This window comes from Oryctolagus cuniculus, chromosome 2 (genome assembly GCF_964237555.1).
Source record: "Oryctolagus cuniculus chromosome 2, mOryCun1.1, whole genome shotgun sequence".
NCBI classification, from domain to species: Eukaryota; Metazoa; Chordata; class Mammalia; order Lagomorpha; family Leporidae; genus Oryctolagus; species Oryctolagus cuniculus.
The window spans coordinates 5,053,924-5,077,137 of NC_091433.1; the positions used below are offsets into that span (position 1 = coordinate 5,053,924).

General features: G+C 53.6%; 1 protein-coding gene across 6 annotated transcripts in view; it reads right to left on the reverse strand.

The window, feature by feature from the left end:
- The window catches only part of SLC2A9 (solute carrier family 2 member 9), a 144,816-nt gene that overhangs the window by 96,094 nt on the left and 25,508 nt on the right, over positions 1–23,214 (reverse strand). For all 6 annotated transcript variants that reach the window (XM_051829851.2, XM_051829847.2, XM_051829865.2 and 3 more), the window contains 2 exons: positions 17,107–17,267; positions 4,582–4,706 (listed from right to left, as the gene is read on the reverse strand). In XM_051829851.2, coding sequence (XP_051685811.2) covers positions 4,582–4,706; positions 17,107–17,267 — 286 coding nt within the window. The remainder of the gene's footprint in view (positions 1–4,581; positions 4,707–17,106; positions 17,268–23,214) is intronic.

Here is a 23,214-nt window from a genome sequence, read left to right on the forward strand (position 1 = left end):
TCAGCATCAGCAGAACGGGCCAACGCCCCCAGGAATCCCATCAACTTACGGCTTCAGGAGGGACGCACGTGCTCCCCAGTGTCTGGCGCTGTCAGCCACCGTGCTGCAAATGTGCCTCTCCGCAAGTACTCAGGGGATTTTACCCGTCTACTGGCCATGCCATGAGGAGGCCTGCACACTCTTGGTCATTTCTGTGATAGGTTTTCTGTCCTTTTCTCATGGTCTTATGAGAGTTCTTAACGTATTCAGAATATGAGCTCTTGGTCAATTTCATTTCCTGCAAATGTTTTCTTGTTCTGTGCGTTTTGCCTTCTCATTAACAATGGTTTTTTTCAGATGAACAGACATCATTAGTTTCAACGTGGTTATATGTGTGTGTGCGTAAACACAGTTTTATTCATGTACATATACACCCGGGTCTTCACAAATTATGTGGAAAATATGTATTATAAAAAAAAACTATGTGTGGATTTCAAAGTTTTGTGAGCAAAGTAAACTTAACTTTTCATTCCATTTCCACATAGTACCTTTGTAAATATGGAACTTTTGAAAAATGAGTACATTTAAAGAAAAGTAACAAATAGGGAAATAGATGCATCCCGAATCAGGTGCAGAACACGTGTCTGAGGCCCAGGGCGCCCAATCCACCTCCTCTCCCACCTCCCCTCAGCCATGCAGCCAGGCAAGTGGTGGGGTAGGCACCCACCACTTCCCAGGTCAGCGCAGGTAAGAGGTGAGACCCTGGAATGGCTGTGCCATGGCAGGGATGGATAGGGATGGACGGATGGACATGGACACACACACACACACAGTAGGTGGGGACACGCGTGACCTTCGAGATAAGGGAGCCTGGGAAGGTTACGGCAGGATCCTCCAGCAGGACAGGATACCTCTGCCATCACCTATTTATTTTTTTTGACAGGCAGAGTTAGACAGTGAGAGAGAGAGAGAGAGAGAGAGACAGAGAGAAAGATCGTCCTTTTCTGTTGGTTCACCCCCAAAATGGCCTCCATGGCCGGCGCGTTGCGGCCAGCACACTGCGCTGATCCGAAGCCAGGAGCCAGGTGCTTCTCCTGGTCTCCCATGCAGGTGCAGGGCCAAAGCACCTGGGCCATCCTCCACTGTACTCCCGGGGCACAGCAGAGAGCTGGACTGGAAGAGGAGCAACTGGGACAGAACCCGGTGCCCCAACTAGGACTAGAACCCAGGGTGCCAGAGCTGCAGGCGGAGGATTAGCCTAGTGAGCCACAGCCCCAGCCATCACCTATTTTGACCTCAGGATCTGCGTGAATTTTGCCCCCAGCACTCCACCCCCACCCCGGGCTTATTATGCTTGTTGCCAGGAAAAGAACAATGTGCCCATCAGGGCTCCGATGATTGCCTTTTAATGTCACAAAATCTGATGCAGGAATGCCCAGCCCTCTGTTTCCACAGGTTCTTCATCCACCAATTCCACCAAGTGTGAACCAAAAATACTCCCAAAAAATACATCTGGGGCAGGCGTTGTGGTGCTGCATGTCAAGCTACCACCTCTGACGGCGGCATCCCATACTGGAGTGCGGCTCAAGTCCCAGTGGCTCTGCTTCTGATCCAGCTCCCTGCTAATGCACCTGGGAAGGCAACAGGAGATGGCCCAAGTGCTTGGGTCTCTGTCCCCAACATGGGAGACCAGGATGAAGCTCCAGGCTCCTGGCTTCAGCCCGGTCTAGACCTCACTGTTGTGGCCATTTGGGGAGTAAACCACCAGATGGAAAATGGATCTCTCTCTCTCTCTATCCCTCCCTCCCTCCCTCCCTCCTGCTCTTCCTTTCAAATAAATAAATCGCTGAACAAATTGCATCTGTACTGAGCACCACAGACTTCTTTTTCTTTACAAACAATGTAACAACTATTTATGTAGCATTTCCATTCATAAGTAACCCGGAGATTTAAAATATAGAAAGAGAATGTATGTAGCCTATATGCAAATAACACATCACTTTCTAAAAGGGATGTGAGCACCTGTGGGATTTTGGTATCCATGGAGAATTCTAGAACCAATGTCCCACAGATACTGAGAGACCATTGTAGTTGCTGAAGCTGCCACAGGTACGTGGCGGATCCAGCAGTCTGAACACACAGCCTTCACCCCTAACCACCTCCCCACCCTACCTTTCTGAGCCTCAGGGTCCTCAACATAAAATGAAAATGAAAAAACCCCCCTTTTAGGGTCACTAGGAGATCAATGGAGATGGAACACATGGCACAAGTGGTCGATTGTAAAACACTACAGACACTCCAGCCATTATTCTTCTCATGCATTCTATAGCCATCTCTCTCCTGTTTATGCAGAAGGTCCACGAGTAATCTCTCTGTTCTTCAGCATAAAAAAGGTTACTTACTTGAAAGACAGAGAAAGAGAGATAGTGCTCCCACCTCCTGATTTACCCTCCCCCCCCCCCCAAATGCCACAATAGCCATGCAGAAGCTGGGAGTTGGGGCCTCAATCCAGCCTGGGTGCCAGGAACCCAATCACCTCCGTTAACCTCCCAGGGGCTGCGTTGGTGGGAGTCTGGGGTCAGGAGCCAGAGGCAGGACTCAAACCCAGGCGCTCTGATATGGGATACAGGTGTCTTACCAGGGTCTTAACCTCTAGGCCAAAAGCATGCACCCCATGGGGTAATCTCATCCTGAGACAGGATTCTTCCAAAGTCCTGGCTCACTGTCCCTGAGCAGGGCAATGGAGGAGAGGGAGCAGTGCCCCAGGCTCCGTCAGGTCCCTCACCCCTCTGCTCAGCCCCAGAGATGCACGTCTGTTGTTCGGCTCACGCACAAATCCTCAACAGAGAAGGGAACGAACCTTCCCGAGCCCATGCCAGGTTCCAGGCAGTGTGAGGCCGTTACTGCAGCCACACAAATGGTGAAACCAAGGCTCAGAGCCACGAAGCCAGCACCAAGAGCCAGGAATTGGAGAGCGACAGAACTGGTATGGGAACACAGGGATTTCCCAGCCTAATGCTGTCACTGACAGCGCCCCCAGTGCAGAGCTGGACGCCCTCGGGCCCCAGCCTCCCAGCCTTCCCCTTCCGGCTTAAAGTGCCCTTGCCCCGCCTTTCAACTGCACAAAACCCAACTCACTGAAGTTGTAACCACTGGACCCAGGAGGTCATTCGCTTCCCCAACAATAGCATCTTGATGACCAGCACTGACCCGAGGGGCTTGGTTTAGGGGAATTGCAGGCCCAAGGCAGAAGGTACGGAGGCTCACGTGCCCATCAAAACAATTCCGCGAAGACAGTCAGGATCCTGGACACAGCTGAACCTGTGACCCCTGACTCCAGCCAGCCCCGCAGCACCTGTCCCTATGCATTTCCCCCTCATTCTCCACTCTCCCTCCTCGCAGCCTCCTTACAAACTCCCAAGCACCCCCAGTCTGGAGACCCAAGGCTGCCACCCCTCCTCTCTTGCTACCTTAAATTTCCTCTTTTCTTTATTCTCACACCTCATCTGCATGAGTTTTTCTTGAGGAGTTTTCAGTAACAGCATCTCTCCACAAATGCCTGAGAGCCATCCTTCCCAGATTCGCATATCGAGGGAGGAAGCTGAATTTATCTTGACAAGACACTTTGAGTCTTCCACTCACACACCCACAGCCAGTGTCTGTGTCTCCTCCCCTCCTCCCCTGCTGTCCCAGCCACCACCCAGGTGCCGGGGACACCTGGCTCCACCCCCTACGTGCCCTTGGCTCCACTCCTGGCCTGCCTTTCCACTCCTCTCTACACACGAGCAGGAGGAAAGGTACTGAAACAGAGACCACTCCCCTCAACCCACCCAGGGCTTCCTTCACCCTCAGCACAACCCCACAGTCCTCACCATGGCCCACAGGGACCCACATCATCTGGCCCCAGCTCCCCCTCGCTCACCGGGCTCCAGGGACACTCCGCTCCTCACTCTTCCCTGGACACACCCAGTGCCCTTTTGCCTCAGCATCATTGCACGCTCCTCTCTGCTGGGAACCCAGCTCCCCAGAGATTCCCCAAGTTCTCATCTTTGGTTCAATCTCATCTCTCCTCTTGTTGCCTCTTCCAGGCAGTCTTCCCTGACTGTTTTTCTAAAACAGCCCTCACTGTCCCCCTGCCAGGCCTCATTTTTCTCCTGGGACCTGCTGTTCCCCACCTAACGTATCTCAGTTGGCCCTCGTAGAACGTATGCGGCAGAGGGGTAGGGTCTTAGCAACTGTTACATCCCCAGACAGCACGGCAGGTGCATTGTAAATGCTGGGTGTACATATGAAAGAATGAAGGAGCCGGAGCCCAGACTGAAAACATCATCCTCACGAAAGCTCCCAGGAAACCAGACAACCCTGGGAAGACCTGAAGGGTGGCAATGACAAGCAGACGGCCACCCAGGTCTGTTGGGGCTGGCGTGGGTCTCCCCTGCGTGGTGGTTGTCAGTTTGGGAGCTAGAGCATCCTGCTTGGAACTGTTCAGTCCACGGGCCCTGCCAACCCAGGCTGCTATGCGACAGCCCCAAATGCCTCTCATGTCTGAAACACCCCTGGGGAACGGGTTAATGCCCCTGCCCCCATCACAACGGGTCTCACCTCCATCCACACCCATGATGAAGCGGCCCACAATCATCATCTCGAAGGCTCCTGCCTGCAGAGCGCAGGCCATCAGCAATGCCGCGGCGACAGCAAACCCATTGTTGACCAGCAAAGTGGACTTCCTGGAAGGAAGAGAGGGTCTTGGTGAGGACCCCTACCTCATGAGGAAGCTCCCTGCCCTGTCCCTCCCAGGCCCTTGAGCAGAGCAACAATGAGACACAGAGGACAGAGCTCTGGACAGTGGTCAGGAGCTGTGTGGCCTTGGGCCTCTTCTTCCCACCGGGCTCACCATTAGTCAGCTCGGTCACTTCCAGAAGCACCAGGGCCCTGGCATCTATGACTCCCATGTTGCAATGTTTGGTTTTGTAGACTCAGAGATGCTCACTGAATATTTCTGAAGGTGCGATTTAATCCACAAGTCAGGTGCAGGTAGGGAAATAGTCTAGTTACTTTATTTTTTTTTAAAGATTTATTATTTATTTGAAAGTCTGAGTTACACAGAGAGAAGAAGGTACAGAGAGAGAGAGAGAGAGGGAGAGAGGAGAGAGGAGAGAGGAGAGAGGAGAGAGGAGACTCTTTCACCTGCTGGTTCACTCCCCAAATGGCCACAATGGCTGGAGCTGGGCCAATACAAAGCCAGGAGCCAGGAGCCAGGAGCCAGGAGCTTCTTCCAGGTCTCCCACATGGGTGCATGGGCCCAAGCACTGCTTTCCCAGGCACATCAGCAGGGAGCTGGATCGGAAGTGGAGCTGCCGGGACTTAAACTGATGTCCATGTGGAATACCAGCCCTGCAAACAGAAGCTTAGCATTCTATGCCACAGCACCAGCCCCTGGTCTAGTTGCTTTAATGGAGAGGATTTAATACAGGGACTTGGCTAAGCAGGCATCAGAGGACAGAGATGTCAAAAAAAGGGGACCTGTAAAGGCAGGGTGTTGCTGGCCAGGTGCCAATACCTCTGGGGCTTGGGAAGGGGTGCTGAAGAGCTGGCTCGGAACTTGGCGGGGGGACACTGCCTGCTGGCACTGCTTCCTCTGAGGGGAAATGGGAGTGGAGGAAAGCCAGAAGCTGGAATCAACTGCCAAGGTCATCACTGGGATTGGCAGGAAGTTCAGGCAAATGAACAAAGAGCAAATCCCCTCTCCTTCCTACCCCAGTGTGTCCATGTGTGCACATGCGCAGAACAAAGAAGGGTGTGGGTGGGTGGGGTGAATGACAGTTCAACCACCTGCCCAGCTTCCTGCAATGGCAGGGGGTAGTTTTCTTCCCTTCCCCCGCCCCACCTCTCTGCCTTCCTTCTTTCCCATCTAGGTGACCCATAAAATTACAATACTTCTTACACCCAAAGGCATCTTGGGTTTGCTAAACTGCTGTAGCCGGTGCAAGGCTGGACGAATCCACTCCGACAGGCCAGCCAAAGTCCCATGGCCATCACCATCACTAATATCTGCATGTCAGGCTTTCCCTCCACCCTCAGGTTGGGAGTCCTGGGACCCGGACTCCTGCTCCAGCCCCCAGCGGCCGGAAACTTTGCACTTCATCCTCTCGCTTGCAAACAGACTCCCTCAGCACACAGTCTTTTATCTCTTACTATGTGAGACCCTGTTGTAAACCCTTTATGTGAGTCGTCCCTTTAACCCTCAAGACAACACGATGGGGTCTGTTCCCTTGCCATCCCCAGCTTTGGGACAAGTGAGCTAGGACAGCAAATCCGAATCTTGTTTGGGGTCAGACAGTTGGTGAGTTGAAGGGTTGAGGAAACACCTTGGCCCCTCACAGCTTCCTTTTTGCACCTAAAAAAATCAGCTAGTTGAGATATTAAATTGTTTTGCACAAATTTCAAGGAGTTAGGGATTTGAAAGGGGACTTTGGTATTACTTGTAGGAGTTTAATCTCTTGACTTCCAAGCCAGAGCCGTACATGCTATTTCTGACTTGTCTCAAACTTAGCATTCAGTTCTCTCTCCTTTCTGCATCTTTCTGGAGATTCCTGTGGTCAGGGGCTTTGCTCAATGACATGGTACGAAAGTTGCTCAGTACAACATTCTCCATGATAGCAGGTGGTTGAAACAATCCAGGAGACCACGAACAAGGCACTACCTAGATAGATTATGGCACATCCACATAGTGGAATAGGCTACAGATGTTAAAACAGAGGTCAGTTGTCTATATTCTATAGGAAAAATCTCCAAGATAATAAGTTTAAAGGATAAGGCTCAGGACCTTTAACAACCTGTGTGAAAAAGAAATGTGTGTGTATATGTGTGTGCATCTGTGTGTGTGTCACAAACCTTGGAAAAGACACCCAAAACAGGTAACACTGATAACTGTTTCCCTCCAGGGAGGGACCAGAGTGCCTGAGGGTAGAGCGGAAAGGGAGACTCTTCCCTTTATATCCATCTGATCCTTTTCATAGTAAAGCCACATGACTGTTTATCACTCAGGAAAAATGTGATTTCATTTCTGAGAAATTGATCCAAATGGACCTCATGACAGAAAAAACTGTGAGGACTGAGCAAATGCTTAAAACAAAGGATCCACTCCAGACCCAGCTCCCTGATTCTGACAAGGCAGGTCCCAGGTTCCGGGCAACAGGGGTCCGCCTGGAGGCACCCACAAGGGAGACCTGGAAGAAGCTCCTGGATTTGGCCTGGCCCAGTGCTGGCCATTGCAGCCATCTAGGGAGGGAACCAGCAGATGGAAGAGCTCTCTCTCCGTCTCTGTCTCTCCCTCTATTGCTGTCACTCTGACTTCCAAGCAAATAAATAAATCTTAAAAAAAAAAAAAAAGTAAAGTGAGTCCAGGGATAAGCAGGGCTGCTGCGGGTCCCTGGGAAGCTGCCTGTCCCTTGGCCCTCTCCTTTCTCTGTTCTGACCCATTTCATCAGGAACCGCATGCTCTGGGCCCTCTGGTGCCCTGTGACCACCGGGCAGCAGCAGCAGGCCCTGGCCATCTCTCCTCTGCCCTCACAGCGGCAGGAGTCTCCTCTGGGGGCCCCTTCTGTTTGCGTGGGAAACAGCCTGCCCTCCTCCACCACAAGGCCCTGGCTTTTAGACCTCAGCAATGCATCTCTTCCTCTGACCTTTCACCCCGGGGCAGAAGCAGTTTGACTACTTAAAGAAAAAAAGTTGGCAGAGGGCATTAACCTAGCAGTTAAAGACACCTGCATCCCACAGCAGAGGGCCTGGATGCAGTTCCAGGTCCAGCTCCTTACTCCAGCTTCCCACCTTGTGTTGATGCTTGGGGAGCAAACCATACCCTCTCTGTGCCTTGTGGGACAAATCCCTGCTGTGTAATGTTTAAGATAAGCTTGAGAAAGGCTGATCCCATGGGGTTCAGCGCTCTCTGTGGACACAGAGAACCAGGCAGCCGCAGAAACCCAAACTCAACTCTTGCTCCTGACACCCTCTCCAGTGCCCTGTGCAGGTGCAGGGGCTACGGGGTACTAGAAGACACCAGTGATGAACAACAGCTCTGACAGATACAGGGGTGCCCAGACACCACGTGAGACCCTGGTAAGGAGCCATCATCTGCTGCTTTCCCAGGCACATTAGCAGGGAGCAGGATCAGAAACAGAGCAACTGGGACTCAACTAATGTTCATGTGGGATGCCAACCATGCAGGTGCAGCTTAGCCCACTAGGCCACAACACAGGCCCCCGGGAAAGTTTCTTCTGGGGCCAGTGTTGTGGTGTAGTAGGTTAAGCCTCCACCTGTAGCACCAGCATCCCATATGGGCACTAGTTTGTGTCCCTGCTGCTCCTCTTCCAATCCAGCTCTCTGTTATGGCCTGGGAAAGCAGTGGAAGATGGCCCAAGTGCTTGGGCCCCTGGATGGAGCTCCTGGCTCCTGGCTTCAGACCAGCCCAGCTCCAGCCATTGCAGTCATTTGGGGAGTGAGCCAGCAAATGGAAGGTCTCTCTCTCTCTCTCTGTCTGTCTCTCCATTTGCCTATCAAATAAATAAATCTTTTAGAAAAAGTTTCTCCTATTCTCTGATCCTGGTATAATTCAGAAAAAGGTTGGTGGAATTTGCTGATGGGCTGGACAGAGGTGGGGAGATGGAGCAGCCAAGGATGCCGCCCACATCTTTGGCCCAACTCTTGCATGAAACACAGCAGTGCATTTTGTGCTATGCAATGAATGTTAAAATCACATTAAATTCTTACTTGAAACGTTTGCAAATAGGACTGCACACCTTTAACCAAATTCCTCATTTTAATATATTCCTTCCCGAAATAACTCCCGGCCTGACAGCATCCCAGAGAGAATGGAAACCTTATTTGCAAATAGCGCACAAAGTTGACTCACTGGGTTTCAGATACGGGGACTTTAATCACTGTATTTCCATCCCCCCCCCCCCCCCACCACCAGGGATGAACACAGCAAAAGAAGCGAGGGAGCTGGATTCTGAGAGCAGAAATCCAGCTCCCCCTGGAATTCCACTCAGGGTACCTGATTCACTGTTTCCAGCTTTTCCAACCGGGTAGGATCCTCCCTGTGCAAACCAGGTCAACAGCCACCAGGTGGAAGGGAACCATGATAGAGTGATGAGGAGCTGGGGCCCTGTCCCCTGAGAACCGCCCAAAGGGGCTGGGGATATTTGGCCTGGACAGGAGGTCAGAGGAAGCATGAGTGGCGTCGTCCATGTAGGTCTTATCTTCAGTGGATATGCAGGGGCAGGCCCAGGGAACACCGTTTCAGAGTATATTTGAAAAGTGCTGTGGCATAGTGGGTAAAGCCACTGTCTGCAGTGCCGGCATCCCATATGGGTGCTGGTTCTAGTCCCGGCTGCTCCACTTCTGGTCCAGCTCTCTGCTATGGCCTGGGAAAGCAGTAGAAGATGGCTCAAGTGCTTGGGCCCCTGCACCTGTGTGGGAAGACCCAGAAGAAGCTCCTGGCTTCACATCAGTGCCACTCCAGCCATTGTGGCCAACTGGGGAATGAACCAGCAGATGGAAGACCCCTCTCTCTCTCCCTCTCCTTCTAACTCTTTCAAATAAAAAAAAAATCTTAAATAAACAAAAAAAAAGCTTCTCATCAAGTCTTAGCTGGAGACACAGCACTGGCCGTGGCCACTTTACCTTCCGAGAAGTCTTTAGACTCACGAAGCCGACAAGCCAAGACAATACCTTGCTTCCACATCCTTCCCCCTCCTCACGTCCACCCATTGCTGTTCACTCAGCTGAACTCCACAGTCTAGCATTTTAAACATCCGTAACATCTGTAACCTCAGATCCACCCCCTTTCAATATATGTCCCTGGCAAAACTCCAACTGGTCAAGCACCCACAAAGCTCAGCTTGTGGACGGATCTTGCCTGAAATTCATCGCCAGACCTCAAGTGCTCTCAGGGCTTCCCCAGTAATGACCCTAAAGTTTCCGGTCCATTCAGTGCCTGGCTCTTTTAGAGGACAACTTGCTACTTCTCCCTTCAAACCCTTTTTCCTCATTCTCTTCACATAGAAGGTTTTCGGTGTTTGTTGAGTGAATCGTTGTGCCGGGGAGTGAAGGGTATGAGAGGAAGCTGAGCTGCAAGGCTGGTGCTGCGGGGCAGTGCCCTCTTCCAAAACTGAGTGGCTGCAACCCTCAGCCCCAGTGCAACAGTAATGGGAGGCGTTTAGTCCTAAAGTCCATGCTTCATGGATGTATGCAGTCGTTCTGGAGCGGGTTACTGATAAAAGGGAGAGCTTGGCCCCCTGTCTCTCTGGCTGGCTCCTGCCGGCTCTTGCTCTCGTGCACACAGTCTCGCAGCAGGTGACGCCTCGGCCACATTATGATGCAACAGGAAGACCCTTCCCAGAGGCAGCCACTTGACCCCAGACATCCCAACCTCCAGAACCGTGAGCCCAATAAACTCTGTTGTTTATCAGTCACCCAGTCTGGGATGTTGTTACAGCTGCAGAGAACAGACTAGGACAGGTGGCCACTTTGGGGAGTTGGGGTGGAAAAGCTCCAAGAGTCCTTCCACCTACCCTTTGATTCATCCAGCAAACGCTCAGTGCTGCTGTGTTACACGCGGGGACCTGTGCAGACATGGTTCTTAGGGGGAGCAGCTCCCTTCTCAGGGAAGTGATACAAATGTAGCAAACTAGTAACAACATAAAATCCTAAGTGATGAGACAGAGAAATGGCACACCCTAGCAAGCTCAGAGAAGGTTCTGATAGTTATGGGGTAGGCAGTGGGAGACAGGGGTCACATTAATTCTGCCTTTTAATTTCAAAATAATTAAATCAGTCAATCTACAATGATCAATTTTCTGTTGCTGATGTTGAGCACTTTATTTTTGAAAAAGGGTTTGTTTAGCTCCCAGTTTTGGAGGCTGAAAGTCCAAGATGGAGTGGTCCCACTGACTCAGCCTCTGGTGAGGGCCCCGTGGCCAATAGCATCAGCACAGAGTATGTGTGAAGAGACTCATGGGCCAGACTCTCTCGGGAACTAGCCAGAGCTCCATGACAACTGCATTGATCCCTTCTGAGGGCAGGGCCCCTGAGGACCTAATTACCTGTGCACCTCTGCGATGTCCCACCACCTTTCCACACCACCACCGTGGGGACCCAGTCTCCAACAGGTGAACCTCGGCAGGACACTCAAACCCCAGCCAAATCACAGCAGGGGTAAAGACTGAGGGCAACTTCTGCCTTTTCAGCAGTTAGAAATCTACACCACCACGTGGGCCATGGCCATAATAAAACAGATCAGCGATGCAGTGACAACTTGTTCCAAAGAAGCTTCACGTTTGGGGTTTGCTGGCTCTCTCTGTGTTCAGCTTTGGAGCCCTGTCTTCCTGGGCTCCTCGGTTCTTATCTGATACACCCAGGCTTTCTCCTTATGATCCATGGTGAGCCCAAGATGGTTTTCTCTTGCAGAGTTCTCGCCATGCTCATTATGCCGAGCAAGCTTCCCAAGGCTGATAGGCTCAGGGGCCAAGTGCCAGGTTCCCTCGCTGGTATCTCTGCACCTGCTCAAATCTCTGTTCCCATCCCAAGCTTGGTGAGTGATGGCTGCTAAAGTCTTGTAGTCGACCCTTCTCTGGAAGGCTGACATTGGCTCAGAAGATGGATCCTCTTCTACCAGGACAGTCTGTGGTCAAGACAGACTAGTGGTGGGGTAGGTACCACCCCCTTGCTGTGAGTGGGATAACTCTGTGGTGCGACTTATGCTCTGGAACCCACGTGGGTCAGGTAGAGCCGAACTTGACCTGAGAATGCAGCCTTGCTTGCCTCCTTCCCTGGTCTGTTCTGCTTCCCTCACAGTAAAGGTTACTTCTCAAGAGCTCTCCCTCAGGCTGGTGCCGCGGCTCACTAGGCTAATCCTCTGCCTTGAGGCGCCAGCACACCGGGTTCTAGTTCCAGTCGGGGCGCCGGATTTTGTCCCGGTTGCCCCTCTTCCAGGCCAGCTCTCTGCTGTGGCCCGGGAGTGCAGTGGAGGATGGCCCAAGTGCTTGGGCCCTGCACCCCATGGGAGACCAGGAGGAGCACCTGGCTCCTGCCTTCAGATCAGCGCAGTGCACCGACCGCAGTGCACTGGCTGCGGCGGCCATTGGAGGGTGAACCAACGGCAAAGGAAGACCTTTCTCTCTGCCTCTCTCTCTCTCACTGTCCACTCTGTCAAAAAAAAAAAAAAAAAAAAAAAAAAAAAAAAAGAGCCCTCCCTCTAGAGAACATGTGCATCCCAACCCCAGTATCCCAGATCAGGCTCTGCTCCTGGGGAACTGTTTTCCTGGGATGACGCCAGCTTGAGAGAAGAAATAGCCAGCAGCATGGCACGTGTGCTCTCCTGCACACCAAACCGTGTTTGCCCACACTGAAGCCCTAACACCAGGGTGACTCTATCTAGAGACCAGATCTTCAAGGAGGTAATTAAGGTAGACTGAGGTCCCAAGGATGGGCCATAATCCAACAGGACTGATGGCCTTATGACAAGAGGACGAGACACCATGGATATGCACCAGAGGAAAGACCACGCGTGGACACAGTGTGTTCGCAGCCATCTGCGAACCAAGGAGAGAGGCACAGAGAACCAGACCTGCCGGGACCTTGATCTTGGACTTCAGCTGTTTCAGGCACCTGGTCTATGGCTTTCCAGTATGGCAGCCCCAGCAAACTGCACATACTTGCCACACGCATTGCAGGCTCCTCCAGCAGGCATCTAGAGAGCTGAAGCTATTTTCTAGTATACAATGAAGACGCATCTTGCAAGGCTGAAGTAGGAAAAGATGACAAGAGAAAGAGCACTTCTGAGAGCCACTGCTTGCTGGAGGTGATGTATGGGGGCCGCTGTCAGTGCTGGCCCAAGAACCACCCTTCTGGGAGGAGTCCCTCAAGCTTCCGCCAAAGAAAGTTGCTGCCCACACTCTCAGCCTTGGGCTGCCATCGCTCACATCTGCAGCCCACTGTGGCTCCAGGAATGGGTGCACAGTACAGGGCTGGCCAGCCAACAGCACAATTGTCGATCTTTTTGAAACACAGGACATTTTTCTTTTAAGGTTTTGGATCCAGTGCAGTAGAAGGTGATATGCCAGGATTTCTCAACTTTGGCACTAGTAGCCTTCGGGGCTGGAGAATTCTTTGTTGTGTGGAGCGGTCCTGTGCATTGCAGGGCATTGCATACCCTAAATGCCAGTAGCATGCCTTGGTTGTGACAACCAGAAATGTCTCCAATGCTGTCACATGTCTCCCACCCCATTGAGAACTTTTGGAGACATGTGACCTCATCAGGTCAATGAAATTCATGCCTGGGACTTCCTCCACAACTATGGCTCTGAGGAGTTTCATAGCACTGGGGCCATCCTGCCTGCCCACAGTGGGGTCTGCCTGTGGAGGGGAGTGAGGCCAGCACAGAGAAAGGCTAAGCCAGACACAGAGGAAAGAGGCAGCTTGGTCTTTATGAGCTACCAGGTTCAACCAAGTCATACTTCACTTGTGGGGGCCAACTGATTCCCTCTGGAGCTTACACCAGCTTGACTTGGGCTCCTGTCGCAAGTGTTCCGAAAGCTTCCTGAGTGACAGGAGATGCTCTGTAAATTCTAACTCCTGGCTGCTCCTCACCAAGGAATTGCTTATCTGCACTTTGCAGATTGAAAATTTAGGAGCATGTGAGCAGCATCCTCTTGTATCTCTCTTACCCATACATCGCCCCTTCTGGCACCCTAACGGCTTGCATAATGCACGGCTCAGGGCCTGCCTCCCCCAGCCCAGCATCAGCCCCAGGCCGCAGCTGTGGTGTGTCTCCTGACTTGTCCAAGACCAGGACCTGATGTCAAAGCCCAAGTGAGTTTTCTTATGGTTCTTACACGTGTTCTCTGCTTTGCTGCACAGTCAAGAGCTAGATCCAATGGACCGCATGAGGACAACGATTTCAGTGCACTTTGAGGAGTGTGTTCACAGTCACCTCTGACACGTGATGGAGGAGCCCTCTTGGGCAGAGCCGATGGTGGTGGTGGCACTGGCAGGCACGAGCCAGGTGCTGCCCGCGTGTCCACTGCAGGGGCAGGGATGCACACTTCATATGCACCTGTCACTTCCTGCTCACAACACCCCCCTCCAGACACAGCCCTTACTGTATTTGCCTGTCACCATGAACTAACTGAAGCTCAGAGAATTCAAGACGCTCGTGTACGGGTCTCTGGGTTTTGCGCCTCAGAGGCCAGGTTTGCAGCTGGCTCATGGCCAATGTCCAGGCATCTCACATAGTCACTGTCTGTGCTCACGAGGGAAGAGGGCTCTGTCTATAGCCACACAAGCAGTGGGTGGGAGACCCCAAAAGAAGGCCTGAGGTTCGCCCAGAGGGCTCCCTCCACAGGCCCCCCGAGACCCAGGTAGCCCCAAGTGCCTTGGTCTTCAGAGGCTGGGCTCCAGCCCTGGTGTTTGCCTTTCCTCGTTTTGCTCCCAAATCACAGGTGAGCTCAATGCACCTTTGCTAGGACGAGTGCAGCAGCCAGGCCCCTCTGAGCCCTGAGGACTCCAGTTCCACCGGATCTTTGCTCTCAGCACAGGGCTGAACATCTCCCAAAGAACCTTCCAGGCTGCCACTGCAGGTTCCCCAGCCTCCTCCGCCTCCCTGACAGTCACCATGGGAGAGAAACAGACTCCTCAGGCCTCTCCAATAGCAGCACCCGCAGGGACAGTGTTGGCCTGGGCTCAAGCACACTGGGTTGGAATTCAGCCAAACACCATTCTTTGTAAGCTTGGGCAAGTTTCTCTACCTTCCCGGTGTCAGATTGGCCACTGGTAAAGCAAAGACGCAAGCAGAGTTTCAGGAACTAGCAGATCTGTTGGGTGACAAGCACTGACACGCAGCACGATATAAATAAACGGTAGCCGCCTTTGTCTGTGTTTGCTCCTTTCCCTCGCAGCACTGTGAGAATTTAATCTGAAACTTCAGCCCAATTCCTACAGTGAGGATGGACAGGGCTGGCAGCTGCTTGGGATGTAACAGTCAACATTGTTTGATCTTCTCTCTCCCTTCCCCCAGCCCCGCTGGGTTGATGGGAAAATCCTTCCATCACTTAGAGATCTAAGGTGTGTTTTCAACTCTCTTTTGTTTTCCTCTTGCTGTCACACGGTTCAGGGCAGGAAAGCTGCCCTTGTTCTGCAGAGGAGAAAACTGCTGGCCGAGAGGAGAGGTGGCAACTTCTCCCATCACTCACTGGGACACGAAGGAGTCAGGATGAGGTGGGCCACAGCACCCTGCCTCTGATTCAGTGTTCTTTCTCCTATTGCACCTGCTAGGATTCAGAGACTCCTGGAGCTGCAATACTGGGGAATAAATGCTATGGCCAGGTACAAGGCAGGTGGCCAGCACAGGTCCCAGAGCCTGGGTAGGGGCAGGGTCGCCCAATCTAACTGGGATGGGCAAGAGGACCCTCGCCAGAGGATTGGCAACCACACCTCAGAGATCCTAGCCGGCCAGTTGCCAGTTGTTGGTACCATTGCCAGCAGGACCCTAATAAGACCCACTTGGCTCAGCAGAAAGTTCACAGGACTGGGGGCTATCAGGTGCTGGCTGTACTATGTGACCCAGCTAAGCTGGAAATAGATGCCAGACCCTCTCTGACCTCCCAGTCCCCATCTACAGACCCCACAGAGCCCAGCTATTAAACACGAGTGCACATGAGTGCCTGGAATGTGGGGGTCCTCCAACGTGGCGCCCCCCACTACCTTACGTGATGGCCGTTCTTCTCCAGCACCGAGTCCTGTTAGCTACCACCTTGGACGTGGCCTTGGGAAGGAGCAGACCCTGGTGAGACCACGTGGATGCTTTCAAGGGGCCTCCTGCCCCAGCCTTGGCAAAGCCGCCTCTGCAGTACCATCAGCTCTCACACGCTCCTTGTTAGGGAAGGGAGGCTGAGTCTCAGAGAACTGGCCAGCCTCTTCCCAACAGTGCTTCTGCACCCCCGGGTCTGCGGAGATTCCTGGGCTCTGATGAATCTCCTCTCCAAGTCGCATCCAGGCGAGACGGCCACAGAGCGGCGAGGCTGAACGTGACGGTAATAGCAGCTTCTACAGCAGCTTCTGCTCGGTGAGCAGCTGCTAATGGCATCCACCCTCCACTCATTTTCTTGTGACAACTCTTGAAAACAAGACCTATCGTCCCCATTTCACAGATGAGAAAATGGAGGCTCAAGTCAATTAAATGACATGGCCAAGGCCGCAGAGCTAGGAAGTAGAAGACACAGGTCATGATCAGACACGAATGCACCAGACACTCTATTTTCGTGGCATGCACTCCCCAGTAGCTCTCAGGAAGCTGTTGTTACGAGCAAGGAAACACGGAAATTTTATTTGGGAGAAACGTATTGATATCTTAATCTTTTCTGTTGACGATAACTGAGGATTAAGCTTCACAAGCCAAAGTGGAAGGGAAAGGGCCTCTGTGGGAAATTTCAATATGGGGTTTTTGATAGTCCCTGCAGCCTTATTTGTAACATAAAAGACTCGACATAGCCTGAGTAGCTATGAACCAGGGAGTGGGGACAGAAGTGACCGGCCAGTCATATACGGGGACACTGTGTAAGCTGTTGATTTCATTAAGAAGCCAACCTGTGTGCATGTAGGCGGAACAGCCGGTGAGTGAGCATGCTGTGTGCTCTCCATCCGCCCTGACACCCCGGACATCCACGCTGCGCTGTGCCCTGGCAGCTGGCCCTCCTGGACGGCATCAACACGCTCCCTGGGTTCTGGCTTCTGCTTTGGTGTGGCCAGTGAGAAGTGCTTGAGCAGACTTGGGGGCAGGGAGGAAAGGGGAGGTCCGGGTATCTCTCCCCGGCTCCTGCCTCTCTGGGTGCTGTCATCCTGACACAGCCCACGCCCTCCACAGCCCCGCCTCCCGGCACCAGTCGCCATCCAGAGCTTCCGCTCTCCTTGGGCTATGGCACCATTCCCACCCCCCCCCCCCCCGCCCCACCTCTCTAGCATTAAAATGTCCCCAGCAGAGCTGTCTGGGTGGAATCCCATTGCCCACTGTGGGGGCCCTGAACATGACCAGAGCTATGAGGCACAATACTTAGACGGCCCCTTACTGACCTCCCAAGGAACTTTCCGATCCCCTTCACCACGAACGTCCCCACAAGTCCTCCGATGGCGAATATGGACACAGTCAGAGACCAGAGCAGCGTCAGCGTGTCCGCGCCTATTGGCTGTCCGTGTCTTCTCTGCCACGAGGCATTGTAAAAGGCCTTGATGTACTGAAAGCAAACAACAAGGCACATTATTTCTTCCATTCCATCCCGCTGCCTGCAACAAGCCCCTATCCACAGTGCTTCCTCTGGGTCCCGCACAAGGCTCTGAGGCTCTACGCACTGGATTCTGTTAACAAATGTGGGGAACGGCCCCTTTCCTTTTTACCTCATTTTCCACATAAGAAAACCAAGGATCAGAGAGACAGTGATTTCCTCTACAAGTGGAAAACCAGAGAGCTGAACTCAGATCTGACTGCAAGCCTGACCCCAAAGATAACCTTTGTACCCAGGCTTCTCCAACTTGAATCCATAGCAGCACCACCCTGCTAGTGTGTTGAAAGTGTACACACCGCACCAAAGAGTTACCTTGAGCAAAGATACAAGACAGAAGAAAACACCAACCATAAAAGAAAGGAAGTTCTCATTCAGACTTCATCAAAATCAAACTCTTCCGTTCTTCCAGGTACCATCAAACAGGAAAAGACAGCACTACACTGAGATAACCTAAGCGCAACACAAACAGCTACAAAGAACTTGTATCCACAATACATGAAGAACTCCAGCGGATTCAATAGGAAGACAATATAAGTGAGCAAATCACTTGAACAGATGCTAAAGAAAATATAAACCACCAATGAGGTAACGACAGGACACCCAGCGTCATCAGTCACTAGGGAAATGTACATCAAATCCACAGTGAGATACTGCCTCACACCCACTCGGTTCCCATGGCTCTCAGCTCCGGCCCAGGAGGTTTTAGATGGAATCTGGGTGATTCTGAGAGGCACCAAAGACTGAGGTCATGACAGTTGGCTCCCCCAAAAGGGTTCAGTCCTCAAGAGACTCACAGGTGTCTGCTGCTATATGAAATGGGCCCGTGAATCTCAGCAGAGCCGGGATATGATGTCATGCAGAGCTGGCCTTAAATCCCAGCACTGTCACTTGCTAATGATTTAAATCCAGTGGACCTTGTTTTTTCCTCTAAAAGCTGGGAACTGGTCACTGGCCCTTAGAGCAGTTGTGAGAGCCACATGAGAACCTAGAGCAGGGTGCAGTTTTCACAACCCCTGCACAGGCTGGAAATGAAAAAGTCTCCCAAGACCACGTAGTGATGAGCTGCACAGTTCTCTGCTGGTGGAAGACTGATCCGTGCAGCCCACTTGGAAAACCATCCGACAGCCTCTGGGCAAGCTGAGGATGCCCATGGCCTACAGTCCAGCTAATCCACTTCTAGAAAAGTGCCTGCATCTTGGTTAACTGCTGAGTGAGTGTGGGGCACCTGCAGGTCTCACCCCATGCAACCCTGTGGTCATCCCGGGCAATGTCACTCACCGCAGAGACCCCTGGGGCTGGGGAGCCCACCCCCTTAGCCACATGGGTCCTGGGACCCACAGAGCCCGTAAGACCTCACAGAATTTGTGCTTTTCTCCTCTCCCTGCCCACACTACAGGCCACATTACCCAGACCCTGGCATCGAGGTGTGGCCACAGGACTTTTCACTCAAGGACTGTGGGCAGAAGGGACACACGGTTCACCTTCACTGGGGCATGACGAGTTCGCATGCCTTCCTCATGCTCACTTCCTGTTCCTGTCCATGCACAGAGGGCCCAGCAGAGGGCTCAGTCCACAGGAGCAGCCTGGGTCCCTGAATGGAACAGGGAGCAGTGCACCCCGGCTCGCCTGCTGTGGAGGTGACCCGAGAGAGGAACTGTCATTGAATTAAGTCACTGAGACGGAGCTTGCCTCTCATAGCAGCTAGTGGACCCTGACATAGTGAACTGGACTCCAGTGTCCACACAGTGGCAACAGCCCAGTGGCACAGGTCCCCAGGAAGGAGGGGAGATGGAGGGAGGCCAAATCGTGAATGCTGGACAGCCTGGTAGAAGGCGCTTACCCAGAGCTTTCCTTTTGTGTTTGGAGGAAAATCAGCTCGGGTGGGTGGGGCTAGCAAAAGAGAAGCTTCTTCTGAGAAGAATGCAACAGCCACCAAAGCACACCTTGCAAACAGCTCAGCTCAGCGTTTTACACCACAAAGTCCTGCCCAGACCCCATTGACTTCACTGGTGGTCTCAGCCCTCCCCCAAGGGAAGCTGCCCAGGAGAGCCCTCTCTGCTCAGCACCCAGTGGACTGCCTGGCCCGATGCCACTGAGCGATAAAACCTTCCCTGGCTTTCCCCAGGGGCAGCTCCTCTGCCCGGTGCTGGTGGGCCCCCCAGTATGACAGCCCTGAGAGGTGAAACCTGGGGAGGAATTTCACCCAATTCACACTCAGCAAACCCTTTGTCCTAGGGGAGGGGGGAGAAACAGCAGGAGAAACGGGACCCCGTTCCCTTGTAAGCCCCAGTCTGAACACAGGCTGCGTGCTCAGCTCTCAGCTCCCTCCTGAGCCGCCCGCCTGGCCTGCCTGGTGTATTCTCTCCATTAAGTCACGTAACTTTTCCCAGTCTTCTGGCTGGGCACTCTCTTTCGGATTCTGTCTGGAGAGGTGCCCGTTCATTGTGATGGATGATGCCCTAGCCCAAAAACCTCACTGCCTTGCTTACCGCTCCTGACTCACATCTGAATTCTTTCTTGCACAAAGACAAGAACCTACCCCACCCATCTCCACTCACAACTCCAGCTGAAAGAAATATTCTTCAATAAAAGCACGTTTGAAGACCAGCATGACCCACTCTGGACCACCTCGTTCATGGATTCCATTTTTGTGTTTTCATGGAGTCTACACCCAAGACACCCATGCTTGTGCCTTTCTACCTGACTCAGGCTCTGTGCAAGGGGCTCAGGATCCCACCCGCCTTGCAGATACAGGTTCCACTGTCGCTGCCTTCAAGGAGCGCACCGTCTGGTCGGGACTGCCCTGAGTAAACACCCAGCGGGAGCACGAGGTGCAACGCACTGCCTTAGCGGAACCTGAGAAAGCCCACGGGACCCCAGCCACGTAACCTGATCAGGTGGGCAGAAGGGCAGGTGAGCAGGCTGGGGCTACACGGCAGCAGGCAGAGGGAACAGACCGCTCAGAGCACTGACTCAGGGAGGTGGCCGGGCAGCAGGAGGAAGGCTGGAGACTGAGGCGAGGGCTGGGGATGCCCGGCTGTGCCTGCCAGCCAGGGCGGTCCACACGTACCCCGTGAGGGAGCGGCCAGCGGGTCTGAGCACACAGCTGGCAGTTCCAATGGATTTAGAACGTTCATGGTCGGTGAAGTAGGCAAGCAGTTTCACAGAGGAAAGCACTGGGCCAGCCAGAAGCCTCCCGCAGTTGGGACAAGGTGAGCTGCCAGACAGAGCTTTCCAGTGAGTTCAAGGCGTATTCCCACTATGGGCAGCACTAAGGGGAGCCTACGCAGTGTGGTGATGTGCTGTATGGTTACAGGAAGGAGGCTGGACAGAGTGGGGCTCAAGAGCAGCTCACACCCTGGAGTCCTTCTGTGGCTATCTGTCACCTCCAGCAAGTGGCTCTGCCCGTCTGGGCGGTGTTCCCAACCGTCGGGGCCCCACAGTCTGCTTTGTTTCACCCTCAGCTCTGCTACTTCTCTGCTGGGTGTTCCTGAGTCTCCGAGCCACAGGTGCCTCCGCTGTGCAGCTGGGTGACCGTGAGTGCAGAGCTGGGCTCTGAGAAGGGTGCACTAGAGATAACGCAGCAGGGGCCTGGGAGGGAGGGTGGGTGCTGGCATCACTATTTCTGTGTTTGTAAAATAAGGGGCTGACACTCATTTGGTTCCCAGGCCTGAGAACCCGTGAATCATTTGCCATTATCTCCCAGCACACGGAACTCAAGGGCCAACCTTCCGGTGGCAAATTGAACCTGCAGTTCGCATCCCTGAGATGACAAGAAATTGCAGACATCACAGGCAGATTGCTTGGGAGCCCGCTTGTACGATATTCATGTCCCCCACTGGCCCCCCAAAAGCCTGATGTGAATTCCTCTAAGATGTCTCCGAGGTGCTATAACGCACACACAGATAGAACGTTCTGGGGACTGGGTGCAGAGTACGCACGGTGTTGCCTAATGGAGCAAGGTGAGACCAAGCACCTGCTTGCGGCATTTGTAGACAGCACCACGGTACAGAAGTCCTGACCGGAGTGCCCACAGCCCAACCAGGCACACTCTGACGTCCAGGCATCCACGGTCATAGTTCCCCAAGCCCAGCAGTGCCCCTGAATGGCACCTGGTGCCCACACCAAGGCCTCCCATGCAGGGAGGAGCTCCCACAGCAGGCCTGAGGCTGCTGTCTCAGAAACGCCCCCTTCCAGGGCCGGCCCTGGGCAGGTATCAGGGAACTTGGACATCAGGAGGTGGCCACCGCTCCCAGAATCAGAGTGTTTCACTGCACCTGAGTGCTCATGTGAATGAGTGGCGTATGCTGGCTCCGTGTGGTTTGCAGCTGCTCGCTGTCTGGGAGTCGGGACCGTCCTATGCGTCAACTGGAGGCTGCTCTTTGACTGGCCCCCAGTAGAAACCCTGGGTTTTGAGGGATGAGTTCCCCTGGTAGGTAAGTTTCACGTGCGTTGTCACCAAGCTGTTGTGGGATGGGGGCCATTAGGTGCCTCCTGTGTGACAGGGAGAGGACTCTGGGACAGGGACTTGGCTCCTGTGCGCTTTCTCATGCGGGGTGTGCACTGTGTCCCTGCCCTGGGATAAATCACAGCTGGGCACACAGCCATGTGCCCGCACCGAGGCCTGTGGGTCCTCCCGGTGAATCAGCAAGCCGCCTCTCCCCATCCTAAGGCCATGCTCATGCCCCTGAGGGACTTGGCATGATAATCAGTGTGCAGGTGTGTGGGTGCTTGGTCCTCTCCCCTGGGTGCCATTCCCCGGGGAGTCTGGCTGGCTGACCAGGTGGGAAGAAGCCCCTGTACTTCTAGACACCGGGAAATATTCTGCTCCCACAAGCGCCAACAGAATGCAAACTGGACATGACGAGAGAGGGCACAGCATTGCATGCAGCCTCCGGAGCCTCCCCAGTTCCCCCTCAAGGCCCCTGCAGGGGAGGGGGGCAGCCTGAGACAGAACTGGACGAAAGCTTTGCTTTCTCTTTGGCCCCAGGCAGGAGCAGAGGGCTCACTGAGCTCCCGACATCCTCCTCACTGAACCCCCACTGAGTCCCGAGCCTCTGCCGCTGGAACGTTGAGAGGCTGCACCCGCTGTTTGCAGGGCACAGCCTGCTTTCCTGTTCTAGCAGATGGAAGCTGCCACTTCCGCCTCCTTTCCGCGCCCTCTGGTTGGTGCAATGACAAAGGCGAGTGCTCATCACTGCGCAAATTGCTCGAAGCTGCTGAAAATCAGGCTCCAGGAGTGGGGGCTTTCAGCCTCCACTCTCAGGGGCACCTGATCTAACACAAGCGCAGGGGGCGGTTCCGAGCCTTGGTGGGGACTGACTCACGTGCAGTGTGTCGCTGGGGCTGCTGGGAGGTGGCAACAGGGTTCGTGGAGGCCCCAGCCTGACATCCACGTGGAACAGGGGCTCAACCAATCTTAGTGCTTTTCTCCCGAGTCAGAATCAGGATGCTTCTAGTTTTGTTCGAATGCGTGTGTTCACACCCACAGTCCCACTCTCTCTGCACCTCCTCCCTTGCTGGGTCTGCCGCAGCACCCCTGCCCCCACCCCCATAAGGGGAGCCTCCCTCAGCCCCTGACGGGCCTGTGGTTCTTCCCCACAAAGGCAGTTTCCACAGAGGAACTTTATGAAACAAGAATATTCCGAGTCTAAGAGCAAGGTGTCCAGGTCTAATGGCCTGGGGCCTCCCGGGGCTGCAGCAGGGGGTTGACACCCACTGCCTGGACACCCAGACACCAGGGCCCAGGTCTGGGAAGGCCCTGTCCTCCCGGCAGGCAGTGGTTCTGCAGGCTCTGATTCAGAGCAAACCAAACCAAACACGACTGACAGGTTCCGGTGAGGAAGTGAGGGGGAGAGGAGGAGAGAAGGGGGAGAGAAGCGGGGAGGAGGGGGGGGGA